This window comes from Eleutherodactylus coqui, chromosome 1 (genome assembly GCF_035609145.1).
Source record: "Eleutherodactylus coqui strain aEleCoq1 chromosome 1, aEleCoq1.hap1, whole genome shotgun sequence".
NCBI classification, from domain to species: domain Eukaryota; kingdom Metazoa; phylum Chordata; class Amphibia; order Anura; family Eleutherodactylidae; genus Eleutherodactylus; species Eleutherodactylus coqui.
This window is the reverse complement of record NC_089837.1, coordinates 129,008,396-129,027,957: the sequence shown is the minus strand read 5'-3', so window position 1 is coordinate 129,027,957 and position 19,562 is coordinate 129,008,396. Positions and strand designations below refer to the sequence as shown.

The following is a 19,562-nucleotide window of genomic DNA, read 5'->3' as shown; positions in this document are numbered from 1 at the left end:
CTAAATATAAATGTCCAAGATGTGCAGAAGTCATACATGTCACTTCCCCTGCGTGTAGAAGAAGGTGTCTTTCTATAATCACCATAACTAAATACACCAAAAGAAATCTTTTGAATGTAAACGCATATACGTTTGCATTAATTACATAAACAATGTATGTCTATGGCGATAAAAGGGTTAATTGTCACAATATATCAATATAAGGGCTAATTCACCGCCTTGTCCTTGTTGTGTCTGGAAAAAGCAGATGCAAAACAAAGCGGGCCGCAAACAGACGCCTAAATTACATCCCTGCAAACACCCAAATTTCCCTGACACTGTGCTTTATCTATGTGGTGGATAACTGGGGGTGTATGGGGTACCTGATCCTGTGCTTTATCTATGTGGGGGATTACTGCGGAAATATAGGGTACGTGACTCTGTGCATTATCTATGTGGGGGATTACCTGGGGATATATGGGATACCTAACGCTGTGCTTTAGCTATGTGGGGAAATTTCCAGATTGTATATACTGATAAGCTTACCTATTGTAGTAATGTCTTCCATTTCGGGATCATAGTCTTCCCAAATAATGGGCGCTCCTTTCACTGTTGCCAGTAAGAGGTTCACAATGAGAATAGTAATAATGCTCATTTTAGCCTGGAGGTGAGTAGCCATGTGTGCTCAGACAAATAGCCTCCCCAAACAAAGTCTCCAACTGATGCGTCACTTAATATCACTAGAGTTTTGATGATGTCATAATAGAAGCCTATGACACAATAGGCCAAAAGAATAGCTAGTGATGTCATAATAGAAACCTATGATATATGAGACCTACAAAACAGCTAAAGTTTCCGTGATGTCATAATTGAGGCCTAAGACTAACATAATAAGGAGCTAGTTTTTCTTAACCCGTTAGTGACCAAGCCTGTTTGCGCCTTAATGGCCAGGCCAAATTTTGGAAATCTGACATGTGTCACTTTAACATAGAATAACCCTGTAAAGGTTTTGCATATCCAAGTGATTCTAACATTGTTTTTTCACCACATATTGTACTTCATTTTGGTGGTAAAATTAACCAATAGAATTTGTGTATATGTATTAAAAGCATCAAAATTGGGAACATTTTGAAAAAAATTGCCATTTTTCACACTTTCATCTGCAATATGTCAAATATGTGCAAACATACTGTACAAGTTTTTGATAAGATATATATTTCCATCTGTTTACTTTATTCTGGAAGGACTTTTGAAAAACTAGTCTTTTTTAACCATTTAGGAGACATACAAATTTAACATTAGTTATTAAAATTTTGAGGAATATTTTGTTTTCCTACAAGCCGAGATTGCAAAGGTTCATAGGTGTCACAGTGATAGATACCCCGACAAATGACCCCATTAAAAAATACACCCCTTAATATATTCACTGAGGGGTTTTAGGAGTATTTTGACCCTACAGTTTTTTTCAGGCATTTTAGAGGAGAAAAAAATAAAATTTCATATATTTGCAAATATGTCATTTTAAAAAACATTTTGTTTCTATAGTGCACATGAAAATGAGTAATTGCACGCAAAATGGATACCACTGTTTGTCCTGTGATCAGAAACATACCCACTGTGGCCTTAATCTTAGATTTGTATAAACAATGGGGCCCAAAACTAGAGGAGCAGCCGGTGGCTTTCAGAACACACATTTTGCTTGAAGGTGTTTTATCCCCCATTGCTCACTCGTAAAGCCATTGAGCAGCCAAAACAGCGGAGAACCCCCACAAATGACCCCATTTGAAAACTAGACCCCATACCGAATTCATCTAGGGGTGTGCTGCATATTTTGATCCCAACGTTTTTGAATGAACCAAAGCAAGCAGAAGGAAAAAATTATGATTTAAATTTTGTTGACAATTGAGTCATTTTAAAAGTTTTTTTGTACAGCACACATAGGAATGAAGACTTTCACAACAAAATGGATACACCTGTTTATTCTGTGTTCAGAAACATACCCATTGTGCCCCAATCTACTTTTAGGACACATGACTAGGCCTGCAATGGAGAGAACACCCATTGGCTTTCAGGGCACAACTGAATTAATTCCAGGCCCATTGCTCACTTGTACAGAAAAAATATTGACTCCCTAAAAAGAACCCCTTCCCTTTGTCATTCCCTAAATCTTAGATAAAAGTAATAATGACAACTTTGTGGTATGTCTCAAAACAGGGGTAATTACAGAGGCCTGGTTGGGATGGGCACATGGGGCTAAAAAACAGGGTATCCCTCCTCTTCCCATGCTTGCTGCAAACCTGACACTTTTTTGTTTTTTCTTTCTTAACCTCAGTGGCAGGGATGGGGTGTAAAAAGTGGCGCTCTGTGAGGCTTCGTAAGCTAGCTGAGGTGCGGCAGTCTCAAACAGAAGGCACTCAAAAAGCTACTCCTAGAACTGCAGTAAGGCAAGCGTTCTTTTTGTAAATTACATTGGTATTACAGGTAGCGATCTAAATAATGCCGGGCTCACACGGCCATATAAGGAATCTACTTGCGGAGGTCAGGGGTAGATTCCAGCTGTGAGCCCGGCCGTGGCCCTGCATACGGCCAAGTAATGTACTGTTCTTGACCATGTATTCATGTAGGCGATCATGTGCAGTACACCTTTTTTAGTTTATTTACATTTCCTGCACCATCGCTTAGTGATGATGCGGATACCTGCAGCCTGTATGTAATGTAATTGCTTATGGGTATGTCCGTGACCATAGAGCACAATGGGCTCTACGTCGCGAATATCTGCAGTAAAATAGAACATGATGTTCTGTTTTCTATGAGTGCATTACGTAATTCCGACCCGCTAATGTGAGCAGAATTGTGTATTCGAATGCATTTAATTGATTTGCGTATTACCGCAGATCAAACACTTGGGGAATCTGCAATTCCTATCCGGTAATTTGATACTGGCCTAAGGTTGATCGCTAACTTGTTACACCTATGGATAATGGTGATCAGGTGACTGGGGACCGCTTAATGAAGCTTCCGGTCACTGCTCCAGGCTCTCAGCTACCTTCGGTAGCCAGAAGCAAGGGGATTAAAAATTTCCCCGGCCCTACGTGGCTTCTGTGCATGTGTCTGTCATTTTGTTGGTGGGCGCAGAAGCCGGGGAAGTTCTTCTCTAAGATTTTAAGTATATCCCATACATGTTATTAGTTGGTTAAATCTATGCACAAAATAAGCCAATGGAATCTATAGTATTCATCAAGTTCGAATTCCTTTATTAGGATCGCCTATATATTAAAAAAAGACATGTGGAATATGCGCATTGAACAGACTAGTTGGCTGATACAATGTTCCAACTCTTTTTCGTGAGATATGGACATGTACTAAGAGGTGACATCTAAGGATGCCCAAATGATATAGTCCGAAAATTTTGTCGCATTTAGTTTTAACAAAAAGTCACTCGTGTCTTTGATATGCGAGCTGCCCATAATTGAAAATTCATGTAATAAGCCCAAGCTATAGTTAATAAAAAAAAGTCAACTTAAATAGGGTACAGACAGCTATACATTAAAAAAAGCAAATTTTTGTTCCAAAAGACTTAAAGGGGTTGTCCCGCGGCAGCAAGTGGGTCTATACACTTCTGTATGGCCATGTTAATGCACTTTGTAATGTACATTGTGCATTAATTATGAGCCATACAGAAGTTATCAGAAATTTTTCACTTACCTGTTCCGTTGCTAGCGTCCTCGTTTCCATGGAGCCGTCTAATTTTCAGCGTCTAATCGCCAAATTAGATGCGCTTGCGCAGTCCGGGTCTTCTTCTTTTCTCAATGGGGCTCCGTGTAGCTCCGTGTAGCTCCGCCCCGTCACGTGCCGATTTCAGTAAATCAGGAGGCTGGAATCGGCAATGGACCGCACAGAAGCCCTGCGGTCCACCGAGGGAGAAGATCCCGGCGGCCATCTTCAGCAGGTAAGTAAGAAGTCACCGGAGCGCGGGGATTCAGGTAAGCGCTGTCCGGTGTTCTTGTTTAACCCCTGCATCGGGGTTGTCTCGTGCCGAACGGGGGGGCTGTTGAAAAAAAAAAACCCCTGTTTCGGCCCGGGACAACCCCTTTAATACAAGACCCTGTCTTATTTTCGGGGGAATTAGGGTAGCACCAATCTATTTTGAATTGCTGTACATACATGGAGTTTATAAGTATGCAATCAGTGCTTGTTCCTGTAGTTAGCACCGCTGTCTTGCTATAGTTTGAAGAAAACTCATACAAACACAGAGAACATACAGTTTTGCAAAAATGTTCTGAGAGGGCAGTACATTTTATCAGCAATTGCCTTTATGGAGATTTTGGTGGGTACAACAGATCATTTAATGTGTATGATGGCCTTCCAACTGCAGTCGTTGGGGAGATAAAGATCAGGTAGTTACTGTAATCTATGTACATCACTGCTATAAACAGAATATATTGCCACTATGTAACTCATATAAAATACATAAATAGTAGAGATGAGCGAGCACCAAAATGCTCGGGTGCTCGTTACTCGGGACGAAAATTTCGCAATGCTCGAGGGTTCGTTTCGAGTAACGAACCCCATGGAAGGCAATGGGCGACTCGAGCATTTTTGTATTTCGCCGATGCTCGCTAAGGTTTCCATTTGTGAAAATCTGGGCAATTCAAGAAAGTGATGGGAACGACACAGCAACGGATAGGGCAGGCGAGGGGCTACATGTTGGGCTGCATCTCAAGTTCCCAGGTCCCACTATTAAGCCACAATAGCGGCAAGAGTGCCCCCCCTCCCAACAACTTTTACTTCTGAAAAGCCCTCATTAGCAATGCATACCTTAGCTAAGCACCACACTACCTCCAACAAAGCACAATCACTGCCTGCATGACACTCCGCTGCCACTTCTCCTGGGTTACATGCTGCCCAACCCCCCCCCCCCCCCCCTGCACGACCCAGTGTCCACAGCGCACACCAAAGTGTCCCTGCGCAGCCTTCAGCAGAGCTAACGTCAGATTAAATGCAGGTGGGCTTCGGCCCCAACCTGACCGGGGTTTTTAATTCATAGACACAGGCAGGTACAACTCCCTATTGTGAAGTCCCTGTGGACCCACAGCATGGGTGGGTGCCAGGAAGCCACCGGCGGTACATAAATATATCCCATTGCAGTGCCCATCACAGCTGAGGTAATTTCATGTTTAATGCAGGTGGGCTTCGGCCCACACTGCACGCCCCAGTCAGACTGGGGTTCTTTAGAAGTGGACACATGCAGTTACAACTCCGTGTGGACCGACAGCATGGGTGGGTGCCAGGAAGCCACCGCCGGTACATAAATATATCCCATTGCAGTGCCCATCACAGCTGAGGTAATGTCATGTTTAATGCAGGTGGGCTTCGGCCCGCACTGCATGCCCCAGTCAGACTGGGATTCTTTAGAAGTGGACACATGCAGTTACAACTCCGTGTGGACCGACAGCATGGGTGGGTGCCAGGAAGCCACCGGCGGTACATAAATATATCCCATTGCAGTGCCCAGCACAGCTGAGGTAATGTCATGTTTAATGCAGGTGGGCTTCGGCCCACACTGCATGCCCCAGTCAGACTGGGGTTCTTTAGAAGTGCACACATGCAGTTACAACTTTGTGTGGACCGACAGCATGGGTGGCTCCCTGGAACCCACCGGCGGTATATAAATATATCCCATTGCAGTGCCTAGCACAGCTGATGTAACGTCAGCTGTAATGCAGGTGGGCAAAAAATTAATTGGATTACACTGTAGGCGAGGGCCCCAAAAAATTGGTGTACCAACAGTACTAATGTACCTCAGAAAAATTGCCCATGCCCAACCAAGAGGGCAGGTGAAACCCATTAATCGCTTTGTTTAATGTGGCTTAATTTGAAACTAGGCCTGGAGGCAGCCCAGTAAAAATAAAAATTGGTTCAGGTGCAAGTTTCAACGCTTCCATGAGCATTGAAACGTATAAAAATTGTTTACAAAAATTATATGACTGAGCCTTGTGGGCCTAAGAAAAATTGCCCGTTCGGCGTGATTACGTGAGGTTTCAGGAGGAGGAGCAGGAGGAGGAGGATGAATATAATACACAGATTGATGAAGCTAAAAGGTCCCCGTTTTTTATGGTGATAGAGAATGATTCTTCCATCCACGGGTGCAGCCTACGTATTGTTTAGGTACCGCTGCTGTCCGCTGGTGGAGAAGAGAAGTCTGGGGAAATCCAGGCTTTGTTCATCTTTATGAGTGTAAGCCTGTCGGCACTGTCGGTTGACAGGCGGGTACGCTTATCCGTGATGATTCCCCCAGCCGCACTAAACAACCTCTCTGACAAGACGCTAGCCGCAGGACAAGCAAGCACCTCCGGGAGCCGGCGCACCTTTCCGAGCAGGTCTGACAAGCGTGGGTAGCTTTTCAGAAAGCGCTGAACCACCAAATTAAAGACGTGGGCCAGGCATGGCACGTGCGTGAGGCTACCGAGCTGCAAAGCCGCCACCAAGTTACGGCCGTTGTCACATACGACCATGCCCGGTTGGAGGCTCAGCGGCGAAAGCCAGCGGTTGGTCTGCTCTGTCAGACCCTGCAGCAGTTTGTGGGCCGTGTGCCTCTTCTCTCCTAAGCTGAGTAGTTTCAGCACGGCCTGCTGACGCTTGGCCACCGCTGTGCTGCCACGCCGCACGACAACGACTGCTGGCGACGTGCTGCTGCTGACACATCTTGATTACGAGACAGAGGTTGCGTAGGAGGAGGGTGGTTTAGTGGAGGAAGCATACACCGCCGCAGATACCAGCACCGAGCTGGGGCCCGCAATTCTGGGGGTGGGTAGGACGTGAGCGGTCCCAGGCTCTGACGCGGTCCCAGCCTCCACTAAATTCACCCAATGTGCCGTCAGTGAGATATAGTGGCCCTGCCCGCCTGTGCTTGTCTACGTATCCGTTGTTAAGTGGACCTTGGCAGTAACCGCGTTGGTGAGGGTGCGTACAATGTTGCGGGAGACGTGGTTGTGCAGGGCTGGGGCGGCACATCGGGAAAAGTAGTGGTGACTGGGAACCGAGTAGCGCGGGGCCGCCGCCACCATCATGTTTTTGAAAGCCTCCGTTTCCACAAGCCTATACGGCAGCATCTCCAGGCTGATCAATTTGGCTATGTGCACGTTTAACGCTTGAGTGTGCGGGTGCGTGGCAGCGTACTTGCGCTTGCGCTCAAACACTTGCGCTAGCCACAGCTGAACGGTGCGCTGAGAGACATTGGTGGATGAGGCCGAGGACAGCGGAGGTGAGGGTGTGGGCGCACGCCGGGAGACGGTCGTGCCTGTGTCCTGAGAGGGGGGTTGGATCTCAGTGGCAGGTTGGGGCACAGGGGGAGAGGCAGTGGTGCAAACTGGAGGCGATGAACAGCCTTCGTCCCACCTTGTGGGGTGCTTGGCCATCATATGTCTGCGCATGCTGGTGGTGGTGAGGCTGGTGCTGGTGGCTCCACGGCTGATCTTGGCGCGACAAACCTTGCACACCACAGTTCGTCAGTCGTCTGCACTCTCAGTGAAAAACTGCTAGACCTTTCAGCACCTCGGCCTCTGCAGGTTGGCATGGCGCGAGGGGGCGCTTTGGGAAACAGTTGGTGGATTATTCGGTCTGGCCCTGCCTCTACCCCTGGCCACCGCACTGCCTCTTCCAACCTGCCCTGCTGCTGCACTTGCCTCCCCCTCTGAAGACCTGTCCTCAGTAGGCGTAGCAAACCAGGTGGGGTCAGTCACCTCATCGTCCTGCTGCTCTTCCTCAGATTCCTCTGTGCGCTCCTCCCTCGGACTTACTCCAATTACTACTACCTGAGTGATAGACAACTGTGTCTCATCGTCATCGTCCTCCTCACCCACTGAAAGCTCTTGAGACAGTTGCCGGAAGTCCCCAGCCTCATCCCCCGGACCCCGGGAACTTTCCAAAGGTTGGGCATCGGTCACGACAAACTCCTCCGGTGGGAGAGGAACCATTGCTGGCCATTCTGGGCAGGGGCCCGGGAACAGTTCCTGGGAGTCTGCCTGCTCCTCAGAATGTGTCATTGTAATGGAGTGAGGAGGCTGGGAGGAAGGAGGAGCAGCAGCCAGAGGATTCAGAGTTGCAGCAGTGGACGGCGCAGAACTCTGGGTGGTCGATAGATTGCTGGATGCACTTTCTGCCATCCACGACAAGACCTGCTCACACTGGTCATTTTCTAATAAAGGTCTACCGCGTGGACCCATTAATTGTGAGATGAATGTGGGGACGCCAGAAACGTGCCTCTCTCCTAATCCCGCAGCAGTCGGCTGCGATACACCAGGATCAGGGGCTCGGCCTGTGACCACACCCTGACTTGGGCCTCCGCGTCCTCGGCCGCGTCCACGTCCTCTAGGCCTACCCCTACCCTTCAGCATGGTGTATTACCAGTAGTGCAGAAACAGAACGCTGTAATTAAATGTGCCGCTTATTGGCCTGTGGTTGGAGGCTGACTTCGCTTACGGAACGCACAGCAGAGGCAGGAAAGAAATTTGCGCAAGCCTGCTGTAACACTTAGCTGGCTGCGTATGAATTAGGACAACTACCCCCAGCAGAGATCCAGTACACTTGTGGACAGGAATACAGCGGTGATGTAAGAGGCAACACAGAGGCAGGAAAGAATTTTGCGCAATCCTGCTGTAACACTTAGCTGGCTGTGTATGAATTAGGACAACTACCCCCAGCAGAGACCCAGTACACTTGTGGACAGGAATACAGTGGTGATGTAAGAGGCAACACAGAGGCAGGAAAGAATTTTGCGCAAGCCTGCTGTAACACTTAGCTGGCTGCGTATGAATTAGGACAATTACCCCCAGCAGAGACCCAGTACACTGAGGACGGTCACAGGCAGCCCAAATAGATATTTTTCCCAAATGTTTTTGGAAAGGCCCACTGCCCATATACACTAAATATGTCTTCTGTCCCTGCCTCACCACTACTGGCCCTGGACAATGTAAAATTACTGCAGGATGCAATGCTCTGCACGGCCGATATACAAAAAAAAAAATGTGCAACACTGCAAAAAGCAGCCTCCACACTACTGCACACGGTTAGATGTGGCCCTAAGAAGGACCGTTGGGGTTCTTGAAGCCTAAAATAACTCCTAACGCTCTCCCTATAGCAGCTCCGGCACCAGCAGCACTGTCCCTGATCTCTGTCAGAATGCATCTGTGGCGAGCCGCGGGAGGGGCCGATTTATATACTCGGGTGACACCTGATCTCGCCAGCCACTCACTGCAGGGGGGTGGTATAGGGCTTGAACGTCGCAGGGGGAAGTTGTAATGCCTTCCCTGTCTTTCTATTGGCCAGAAAAGCGCGCTAACGTCTCAGAGATGAAAGTGAAAGTAACTCGAACATCGCGTGGTACTCGTCTCGAGTAACGAGCATCTCGAACACGCTAATACTCGAACGAGTATCAAGCTCGGACGAGTATGTTTGCTCATCTCTAATGAAAATCCATGTTTCTTCCTCCCATAGGAAATAAGGGGGATCCTGGAACAGAATTGCCCAAAAATAGGACATGCAATGATTTTCTGATCTCACACTGTCTGTGCAAGCAAAAAATTGCTCATGTAAATGAATCCATTAAAAATAAATGGGTTGTTTTCTCATGGAATTTCTGTCCATATCGCAATTGGATGGAACCTGTACAGTAACATTTTGTATAGATGCAGCATGATACAAGGATACATGAGCAGGTAAAAACACCACTTCCCAGCAGCAAGCAGAACAGGCAAAGTGCTACATGGGGGGGAGGGGGGCACAGGTGCAAAATACTGATGAGCAAGCACTCACACACCTACCATAAACTCATAGATTAGGCTTGTATAGGGTGCCAGTTACAGAGATAAGTGTAGCGCATCATGCTGGCTTTTGGTCTATCAATTTTAGGGAAAAAATGCATAAGTCGTAAAGATGAAGGTTTCAAATGTTTTTATTTAAACCTTAATATATAAGATTTAATATGAAGCTGTAATATATGTTTTTTTCAGTGGTGTTAGACAAGGAATTGTTGGTAATCGGTGCCAGATCATGGAAGTTGAGGTCCACAAGAAGTGTAATATGGTGGTCAAATTCTTCCACAAAACAAGCACTTTGGGTACTATTGTATCTTGTCGACACCGGAGACATAATACAATAGTACCAGCACTTTGTTGGATCACTGAAGTTGAAGTTCACAACAGGTGTAATAGGGTGATCAGATGTTTCCACAAGCACTTTCTGGGACCACTGAAGCTGAGGAACACAACAGGTGTAATATGGTGGTCAAATGCTTCCAGAAGCACTTTGTTGGATCACTGAAGATGAAGTCCACAACAGATGTAATATGGTGGTCAGATGTTTCCGCATGCATTTTGTTGGATCATTGAAGTTGAAGTCCACAGCCAATGTAATATGATGGTCAGATGCTTCCAAGAGCACTTTGATGGATCACCGAAGCTGAGGTCCACAATAGGTGTAATATAGTGGTCAGATACATCCAAGAACACTTTGTTGGATCACTGAAGTTGAAGTCCACAACAGGTGTAATATGGTGGTCAGATGTTTCCACAAGCACTTTCTGGGACCACTGAAGCTGAGGAACACAAGTGTAATATGGTGGTCAAATGCTTCCAGAAGCACTTTGTTGGATCACTGAAGCTAAGGAACACAACAGGTGTAATATGGTGGTCAGATGCTTCCACAAGCACTTTGTTGGATCAATATAAAGTTGAGGTTCACACAATAGATGTAATACAGTTGTCTGATGATGTTTTTATCTAATGAGAAAAACAAAATTGATTAAGGAATTAATGAAAAGTTCCATATAACATAATTATGTTAAAATAATACTGGAGTCATTAAATGTATTTAAATATACGAGAACTGAAGATGATTATGCATATAGGATATTCTATATATAGTCATATCAATAAAACTGTGTATTGCTGGCATGGGTTGTGGGGTTGGACCGTTACCAAACAAAACATTGATGCTCTATCCTAAAAATGTTCTACACTTTGGACAATCCCTACTTATCTCTTGACAATAAGCGGATCACAAAATTGCCCCTACTGGAACCCCAGGTTCCCACATCTGCTTTAAGGCCATTCCATTAATATAATGATCCTAACATCTAAGAGCTTTTTGGGTGCCATTTTGTTTATTTACATGCTTTTTAATATGTTTTCTTTTTTCTGGTATTTTTCATGTCCAACAGAGAAGCAGAGCGACAGCCGACTTGTGATCGTCCTTATGGAAAAATTACACAGTATGAAAAATACATACTGAAAATAACAACCAAATAAAGCTGATGTCAGATTGTACGTTTTCTAGGATGTTCATAGTGTGTTGGGACAATAGTGAATGTCTTCACTGATAGATCCGATGATGTCTGCCGGCAATACAGCGTTGATATGAGTAAACCTGTTCTGATGGTGTGAGGTGATTCGATAAAGTCTGTCAGCTGTAACACTAATGTCATAAGCTCGGTACAATAAGAATCACCTACACCATAACAATAGGTACAGTATATGAAACTAATATAATAACCACTATACAACCGTAAATGAGTACCTACCATGTGAAGGAAGCATAGAGGCATTAGCAATGATGGATGTTATGAGATGTTGAAAAGAAGGCTGGCAGCTGTCAAAGCCGCCTCCTTCTTTGGCCTCTCCCAGATGTTTTTCCGCCGTAGGATCTTATTTCGGCGTGTACAGCTGCTCGCGACCGAGGGCAATGCAGCACTCACAGTCGTGACCCAGGTCTGATGGTGGGGGCTCACCTGTAAAACCAATGTCATAAACTGAGTACAATAGGAATCACCTACACGATAAGGATAGGTACAGTAGATGAAACTAGAATGATAACTAATGTACAACCATAAATGAGAACTTACGAACTGAAGGTAGAACAGAGGCTTTAGCCATGCCTGATGCTGTGAGCTGTTTGGAGGAAGGCTGGCTGATCCCATAGCCGCCTACTTTTTTGGCCTCTCCCAGATGTTCCCCAGCTGTAGTTTGATTTTCTGGGGTGTACAGCTCTTCATGACCACGGGCAATACAGCACTGACATCCGTGATCCGGGCCTGATGGTATGGTGCGAGCAGATAAAGGTTTGTCACCTGTGAAACCAATGTTATAAGCTAAGTACAACAGAAATCGCCTACATGATTTGAATAGGTATAGTATATGCAACTGAAATGATAACCACTGTAGAACATAAATGAGAACTTACTACGTGAAGTATGGTTAGAGGAGCCATAAGCTATGATGGCTGCCATGAGTTGTTGGAATGACGAGTGGCAGATATCATAGCTGCCTGGTTTTTTGGCCTCTTCATGGTGTTCCTCAGGTTTCATGATGTTCATGGCCTTTTTAGGACTTTCTTCAGGCATGGTGACTTTAATCTCATCAGGTTCTGTAATATAGACATATTGGATGTTTCTACAGTTTCGAAGTACAGATCATACATTGCATGTATGTGGAGTTGAATATACAACGCCACTAAGAAACAGAGCAGTGAATTAAAAAAAAAAACTTCTCACACTGCATATAACAGCGAGAGCCGCCTCACAGAGCAGTAATATGCAGTGTTTTATGCATACCACCGTGTGAATGTGCCCTAAGTATTACAGTGCATCGTACAAGCTATGAAGAGATCACATGTTCAAATCCCACTACAGGGCTAAAATAAATTTTAAGCTTTTTTTTCAATACATTTAATAAGAAAAAAAATATATATATACATATATATAATATATTTACATTTTTAAATCTAATAAAACATAATAATTCTATATAAATTTGGTATCGCCATAAAAGTACTAAATCGTTGTGATTGTAATCTCCTACAACATGAATATAGTGTAATAAATTAAAATTTATAGCCGTATTTCAGTTGTTTGAAGTCTATATATCACTTGGTATATTATATTTACCGTCAATATGGTCGTCAGCCTTGGTGATGTTTATCTTGGCCTTTTTAGGTGTTTCTTCAGGCATGGTGACTTTTATCTCATCAGGATCTGTAATACAGACATATTGGATGTTACTACAGTTTCAGAGTAGAGATTATACATTGCGTGTATGCAGCATTTAACAGATTAGTGAAATAAAAAAAAGGAAACTTGTCACACTGTACATAACAGCTTGCGTGAGATACGCTATCATGTGCAGTGCACAATCACTGCCCTATGCAGCCATAGCCATCTCACAGAACAGGAAAATGTGGTGTTTTATGCATACCACCATGTGAATGAGCTCTAAGTATTACAGTGCATCATACAAGCTATGAAGAGATCATGTGTTCAAATCCCACTACAGGGCTAAAACAAATATTAAGCTTTTTTCAACAAATTTAAAAAAATATAAATATATATATATATTACATTTTTAAATCTAATAAAAAAATAATAAATTCGATATCGCCATAAAGGTACTAAATCGTGATTAAAAATTAAAAAAAAAAATATATATATATATATATATATTCATTTTTCAAGCTAGTAAAACATAACAAATTCTACAAAAAATTGATATCGCCATAAAAGTACTAAATCACTATTATTGTAATCTCCTACAACATACATATAGTATTAGATTACAATTTATAGACATATTTCAGTTCTTCAAATATTTACCGTCAGTATGGTCGGCTCTCTGATTGGTCGTCTCTCTGGTCATTGTCTCTTTGGTGTTCTTTCTATGAAGGTTATTGTAAAGAAGATAAAATTGTAGGTTAGTGTATTGGCACATTAGTTTTGCAGCATATAGTAAAACATCAGAAGCCATATGCATAAAACAAAGGTGGGTGTAACGCCTAGATTTCTGGCAGACTGGAAAGTCACCTGGTTGGCAGATGAGGGCATCAGCGTTCCTTTTTGTCTAAGTTCATATATATTAGGCTACAGATATATTCTTCATTATCTTGACTTTCATGGCAGTTTGGCCATTATTATAGTATGTCTACACTATTTGCATAGCGTGGCAGTCAATACACTGTAACAGGCCATGTAATAGCGTACAGTGCCAAAAGAACATTTGGCATATTAAACAAATAGTTGTGGCACATTGGACATTCATTTGGCACTGAATATACAGTATCACTATGTTATATGATGTGTATACACTACATTTAGCAGATATGCTAAATGCATCTATAGGGCCCCATTTCCCCTTTGTATGTGGGGGTATGCCACTGCCTAAATTTATTCAACTTCTGCAACAAGTTTTGACTTTACTTTTGATGTTGAGACACTGAAACAGTATACTTTTATCTTATAAAGGGATCCTATGAGCAGCACAATGTATACATAAGTGTCAAACATAAAGTCTAAACACAGTGTGAACATGGCCTAAGTCCCCATAAGTTTCTTCATTCAGTCTATCCTTCTAGTATAGACTATTATTAGACTTTTATCCTTCTAGTATAGACTATTCATATGGCCTTCAAGTCATTGTGGATCCATTACACTAATACCAATATCAACTCCTGGGAGGCCCACAATGAATCATATTCTTATAAAGAGGTGATCATAACAACATAAAGAATATTAATTATCTAATCCACAATGTGGTTGTTGTGAGCGTCACAGTACTAAATGGAGAAAATCAGTGTGTAATGTGTAATACTTACTTATATATGAGACAATAGACGATTCCAAGTATGATCCCTAATAGAAGAACTGTGCCAGTAGTGACTGTGGCCACAGGAAATCCATAATGGGGAATAGCTGGTGTCCCAGGGTCTGGAAGCTGGTAGACGACGGTTTCCAGACTTGGAGTAACTAATAAAAATGGATAAACATAGATAGTATTTAGTGACAACAATTCTGATTTACTAAAAGTTCATTAATCATCACAGCTCTTTATATTACATGAATGTCCAGAAAAGCATTTGTAAAAATTGTGAAAGCATTAAGAAAAAGTTCAGTGCCACAATTTGTCTTCTCAATAGCTTTTCAATGGCCTTTGTCGTGTTAAGATAGCCTGTTGCACCAAGTTATCAGCATTGGGTTAAACTTTGCTACATTTGTAATACTGTGTTAATAAAGTGTAATAACCCTTTTGCTGTGGCAAACATTTTGATACGTTGGACATACACAAATAAAACGTGTGATATAAAATACCCCCATACCTGGATATTTTATGAAAGTAAATACTTTAAACATTGTAAAAAATGCCACCCAGCATGTAATGCTTATGGGCACCTTCATGCAATTTTACAATAAAGCCTGACATTACGCGAACACTACATACAAATTCATATTTGTGGCTGTAAATGTGACCCAGGCAGCGCCATAGACGCACACCACCTCCTAAATATAAATGTCCAAGATGTGCAGAAGTCATACATGTCACTTCCCCTGTGTGTAGAAGAAGGTGTCTTTCTATAATCACCATAACTAAATACACCAAAAGAAATCTTTTGAATGTAAACTCATATACGTTTGCATTAATTACATAAACAATGTATGTCTATGGCGATAAAAGGGTTAATTGTCACAATATATCAATATAAGGGCTAATTCACCGCGTTGTCCTTGTTGTGTCTGGAAAAAGCAGATGCAAAACAAAGCGGGCCGCAAACAGACGCCTAAATTACATCCCTGCAAACACCCAAATTTCCCTGACACTGTGCTTTATCTATGTGGTGGATAACTGGGGGTGTATGGGGTACCTGATCCTGTGCTTTATCTATGTGGGGGATTACTGCGGAAATATAGGGTACGTGACTCTATGCATTATCTATGTGGGGGATTACCTGGGGATATATGGGATACCTAACGCTGTGCTTTAGCTATGTGGGGAAATTTCCAGATTGTATATACTGATAAGCTTACCTATTGTAGTAATGTCTTCCATTTCGGGATCATAGTCTTCCCAAATAATGGGCGCTCCTTTCACTGTTGCCAGTAAGAGGTTCACAATGAGAATAGTAATAATGCTCATTTTAGCCTGGAGGTGAGTAGCCATGTGTGCTCAGACAAATAGCCTCCCCAAACAAAGTCTCCAACTGATGCGTCACTTAATATCACTAGAGTTTTGATGATGTCATAATAGAAGCCTATGACACAATAGGCCAAAAGAATAGCTAGTGATGTCATAATAGAAACCTATGATATATGAGACCTACAAAACAGCTAAAGTTTCCGTGATGTCATAATTGAGGCCTAAGACTAACATAATAAGGAGCTAGTTTTTCTTAACCCGTTAGTGACCAAGCCTGTTTGCGCCTTAATGGCCAGGCCAAATTTTGGAAATCTGACATGTGTCACTTTAACATAGAATAACCCTGTAAAGGTTTTGCATATCCAAGTGATTCTAACATTGTTTTTTCACCACATATTGTACTTCATTTTGGTGGTAAAATTAACCAATAGAATTTGTGTATATGTATTAAAAGCATCAAAATTGGGAACATTTTGAAAAAAATTGCCATTTTTCACACTTTCATCTGCAATATGTCAAATATGTGCAAACATACTGTACAAGTTTTTGATAAGATATATATTTCCATCTGTTTACTTTATTCTGGAAGGACTTTTGAAAAACTAGTCTTTTTTAACCATTTAGGAGACATACAAATTTAACATTAGTTATTAAAATTTTGAGGAATATTTTGTTTTCCTACAAGCCGAGATTGCAAAGGTTCATAGGTGTCAGAGTGATAGATACCCCGACAAATGACCCCATTAAAAAATACACCCCTTAATATATTCACTGAGGGTTTTAGGAGTATTTTGACCCTACAGTTTTTTTCAGGCATTTTAGAGGAGAAAAAAATAAAATTTCATATATTTGCAAATATGTCATTTTAAAAAACATTTTGTTTCTATAGTGCACATGAAAATGAGTAATTGCACCCAAAATGGATACCACTGTTTGTCCTGTGATCAGAAACATACCCACTGTGGCCTTAATCTTAGATTTGTATAAACAATGGGGCCCAAAACTAGAGGAGCAGCCGGTGGCTTTCAGAACACACATTTTGCTTGAAGGTGTTTTATCCCCCATTGCTCACTCGTAAAGCCATTGAGCAGCCAAAACAGCGGAGAACCCCCACAAATGACCCCATTTGAAAACTAGACCCCATACCGAATTCATCTAGGGGTGTGCTGCATATTTTGATCCCAACGTTTTTGAATGAACCAAAGCAAGCAGAAGGAAAAAATTATGATTTAAATTTTGTTGACAATTGAGTCATTTTAAAAGTTTTTTTGTACAGCACACATAGGAATGAAGACTTTCACAACAAAATGGATACACCTGTTTATTCTGTGTTCAGAAACATACCCATTGTGCCCCAATCTACTTTTAGGACACATGACTAGGCCTGCAATGGAGAGAACACCCATTGGCTTTCAGGGCACAACTGAATTAATTCCAGGCCCATTGCTCACTTGTACAGAAAAAATATTGACTCCCTAAAAAGAACCCCCTCCCTTTGTCATTCCCTAAATCTTAGATAAAAGTAATAATGACAACTTTGTGGTATGTCTCAAAACAGGGGTAATTACAGAGGCCTGGTTGGGATGGGCACATGGGGCTAAAAAACAGGGTATCCCTCCTCTTCCCATGCTTGCTGCAAACCTGACACTTTTTTGTTTTTTCTTTCTTAACCTCAGTGGCAGGGATGGGGTGTAAAAAGTGGCGCTCTGTGAGGCTTCGTAAGCTAGCTGAGGTGCGGCAGTCTCAAACAGAAGGCACTCAAAAAGCTACTCCTAGAACTGCAGTAAGGCAAGCGTTCTTTTTGTAAATTACATTGGTATTACAGGTAGCGATCTAAATAATGCCGGGCTCACACGGCCATATAAGGAATCTACTTGCGGAGGTCAGGGGTAGATTCCAGCTGTGAGCCCGGCCGTGGCCCTGCATATGGCCAAGTAATGTACTGTTCTTGACCATGTATTCATGTAGGCGATCATGTGCAGTACACCTTTTTTAGTTTATTTACATTTCCTGCACCATCGCTTAGTGATGATGCGGATACCTGCAGCCTGTATGTAATGTAATTGCTTATGGGTATGTCCGTGACCATAGAGCACAATGGGCTCTACGTCGCGAATATCTGCAGTAAAATAGAACATGATGTTCTGTTTTCTATGAGTGCATTACGTAATTCCGACCCGCTAATGTGAGCAGAATTGTGTATTCGAATGCATTTAATTGATTTGCGTATTACCGCAGATCAAACACTTGGGGAATCTGCAATTCCTATCCGGTAATTTGATACTGGCCTAAGGTTGATTGCTAACTTGTTACACCTATGGATAATGGTGATCATGTGACTGGGGACCGCTTAATGAAGCTTCCGGTCACTGCTCCAGGCTCTCAGCTACCTTCGGTAGCCAGAAGCAAGGGGATTAAAAATTTCCCCGGCCCTACGTGGCTTCTGTGCATGTGTCTGTCATTTTGTTGGTGGGCGCAGAAGCCGGGGAAGTTCTTCTCTAAGATTTTAAGTATATCCCATACATGTTATTAGTTGGTTAAATCTATGCACAAAATAAGCCAATGGAATCTATAGTATTCATCAAGTTCGAATTCCTTTATTAGGATCGCCTATATATTAAAAAAAGACATGTGGAATATGCGCATTGAACAGACTAGTTGGCTGATACAATGTTCCAACTCTTTTTCGTGAGATATGGACATGTACTAAGAGGTGACATCTAAGGATGCCCAAATGATATAGTCCGAAAATTTTGTCGCATTTAGTTTTAACAAAAAGTCACTCGTGTCTTTGATATGCGAGCTGCCCATAATTGAAAATTCATGTAATAAGCCCAAGCTATAGTTAATAAAAAAAAGTCAACTTAAATAGGGTACAGACAGCTATACATTAAAAAAAGCTAATTTTTGTTCCAAAAGACTTAAAGGGGTTGTCCCGCGGCAGCAAGTGGGTCTATACACTTCTGTATGGCCATGTTAATGCACTTTGTAATGTACATTGTGCATTAATTATGAGCCATACAGAAGTTATCAGAAATTTTTCACTTACCTGTTCCGTTGCTAGCGTCCTCGTTTCCATGGAGCCGTCTAATTTTCAGCGTCTAATCGCCAAATTAGATGCGCTTGCGCAGTCCGGGTCTTCTTCTTTTCTCAATGGGGCTCCGTGTAGCTCCGTGTAGCTCCGCCCCGTCACGTGCCGATTTCAGTAAATCAGGAGGCTGGAATCGGCAATGGACCGCACAGAAGCCCTGCGGTCCACCGAGGGAGAAGATCCCGGCGGCCATCTTCAGCAGGTAAGTAAGAAGTCACCGGAGCGCGGGGATTCAGGTAAGCGCTGTCCGGTGTTCTTGTTTAACCCCTGCATTGGGGTTGTCTCGTGCCGAACGGGGGGGCTGTTGAAAAAAAAAAAACCCCTGTTTCGGCCCGGGACAACCCCTTTAATACAAGACCCTGTCTTATTTTCGGGGGAATTAGGGTAGCACCAATCTATTTTGAATTGCTGTACATACATGGAGTTTATAAGTATGCAATCAGTGCTTGTTCCTGTAGTTAGCACCGCTGTCTTGCTATAGTTTGAAGAAAACTCATACAAACACAGAGAACATACAGTTTTGCAAAAATGTTCTGAGA

At 42.9% G+C, this 19,562-nt stretch overlaps 1 protein-coding gene across 1 annotated transcript; it reads right to left on the bottom strand.

Moving 5' to 3' along the window:
- Positions 1-11,648: 11,648 nt before the first annotated feature.
- Positions 11,649-15,956, bottom strand: LOC136627492 (uncharacterized). Its single transcript, XM_066602683.1, has 7 exons — positions 15,824-15,956; positions 14,617-14,767; positions 13,622-13,683; positions 12,920-13,006; positions 12,217-12,399; positions 11,879-12,103; positions 11,649-11,764 (listed from the first exon to the last, which is right to left on the bottom strand). The coding sequence occupies exons 1-7, from the start codon at positions 15,954-15,956 to the stop codon at positions 11,682-11,684; spliced, it is 924 nt and encodes a 307-aa protein (XP_066458780.1). The 3' UTR covers positions 11,649-11,681.
- Positions 15,957-19,562: the final 3,606 nt, after the last annotated feature.

What these genes read in the sequence shown, in the direction of transcription:
- LOC136627492 (XM_066602683.1), bottom strand. Translation starts at nt 15,956, where the DNA reads ATGGCTACTCACCTCCAGGCTAAAATGAGCATTATTACTATTCTCATT. An exon ending in GTCTATTGTCTCATATATAA is followed by an intron (nt 13,684 to 14,616) that starts GTAAGTATTACA and finishes TAACCTTCATAG; the next exon opens with AAAGAACACCAAAGAGACAA. An exon ending in GGCTGACGACCATATTGACG is followed by an intron (nt 12,400 to 12,919) that starts GTAAATATAATA and finishes TCTATATTACAG; the next exon opens with AACCTGATGAGATTAAAGTC.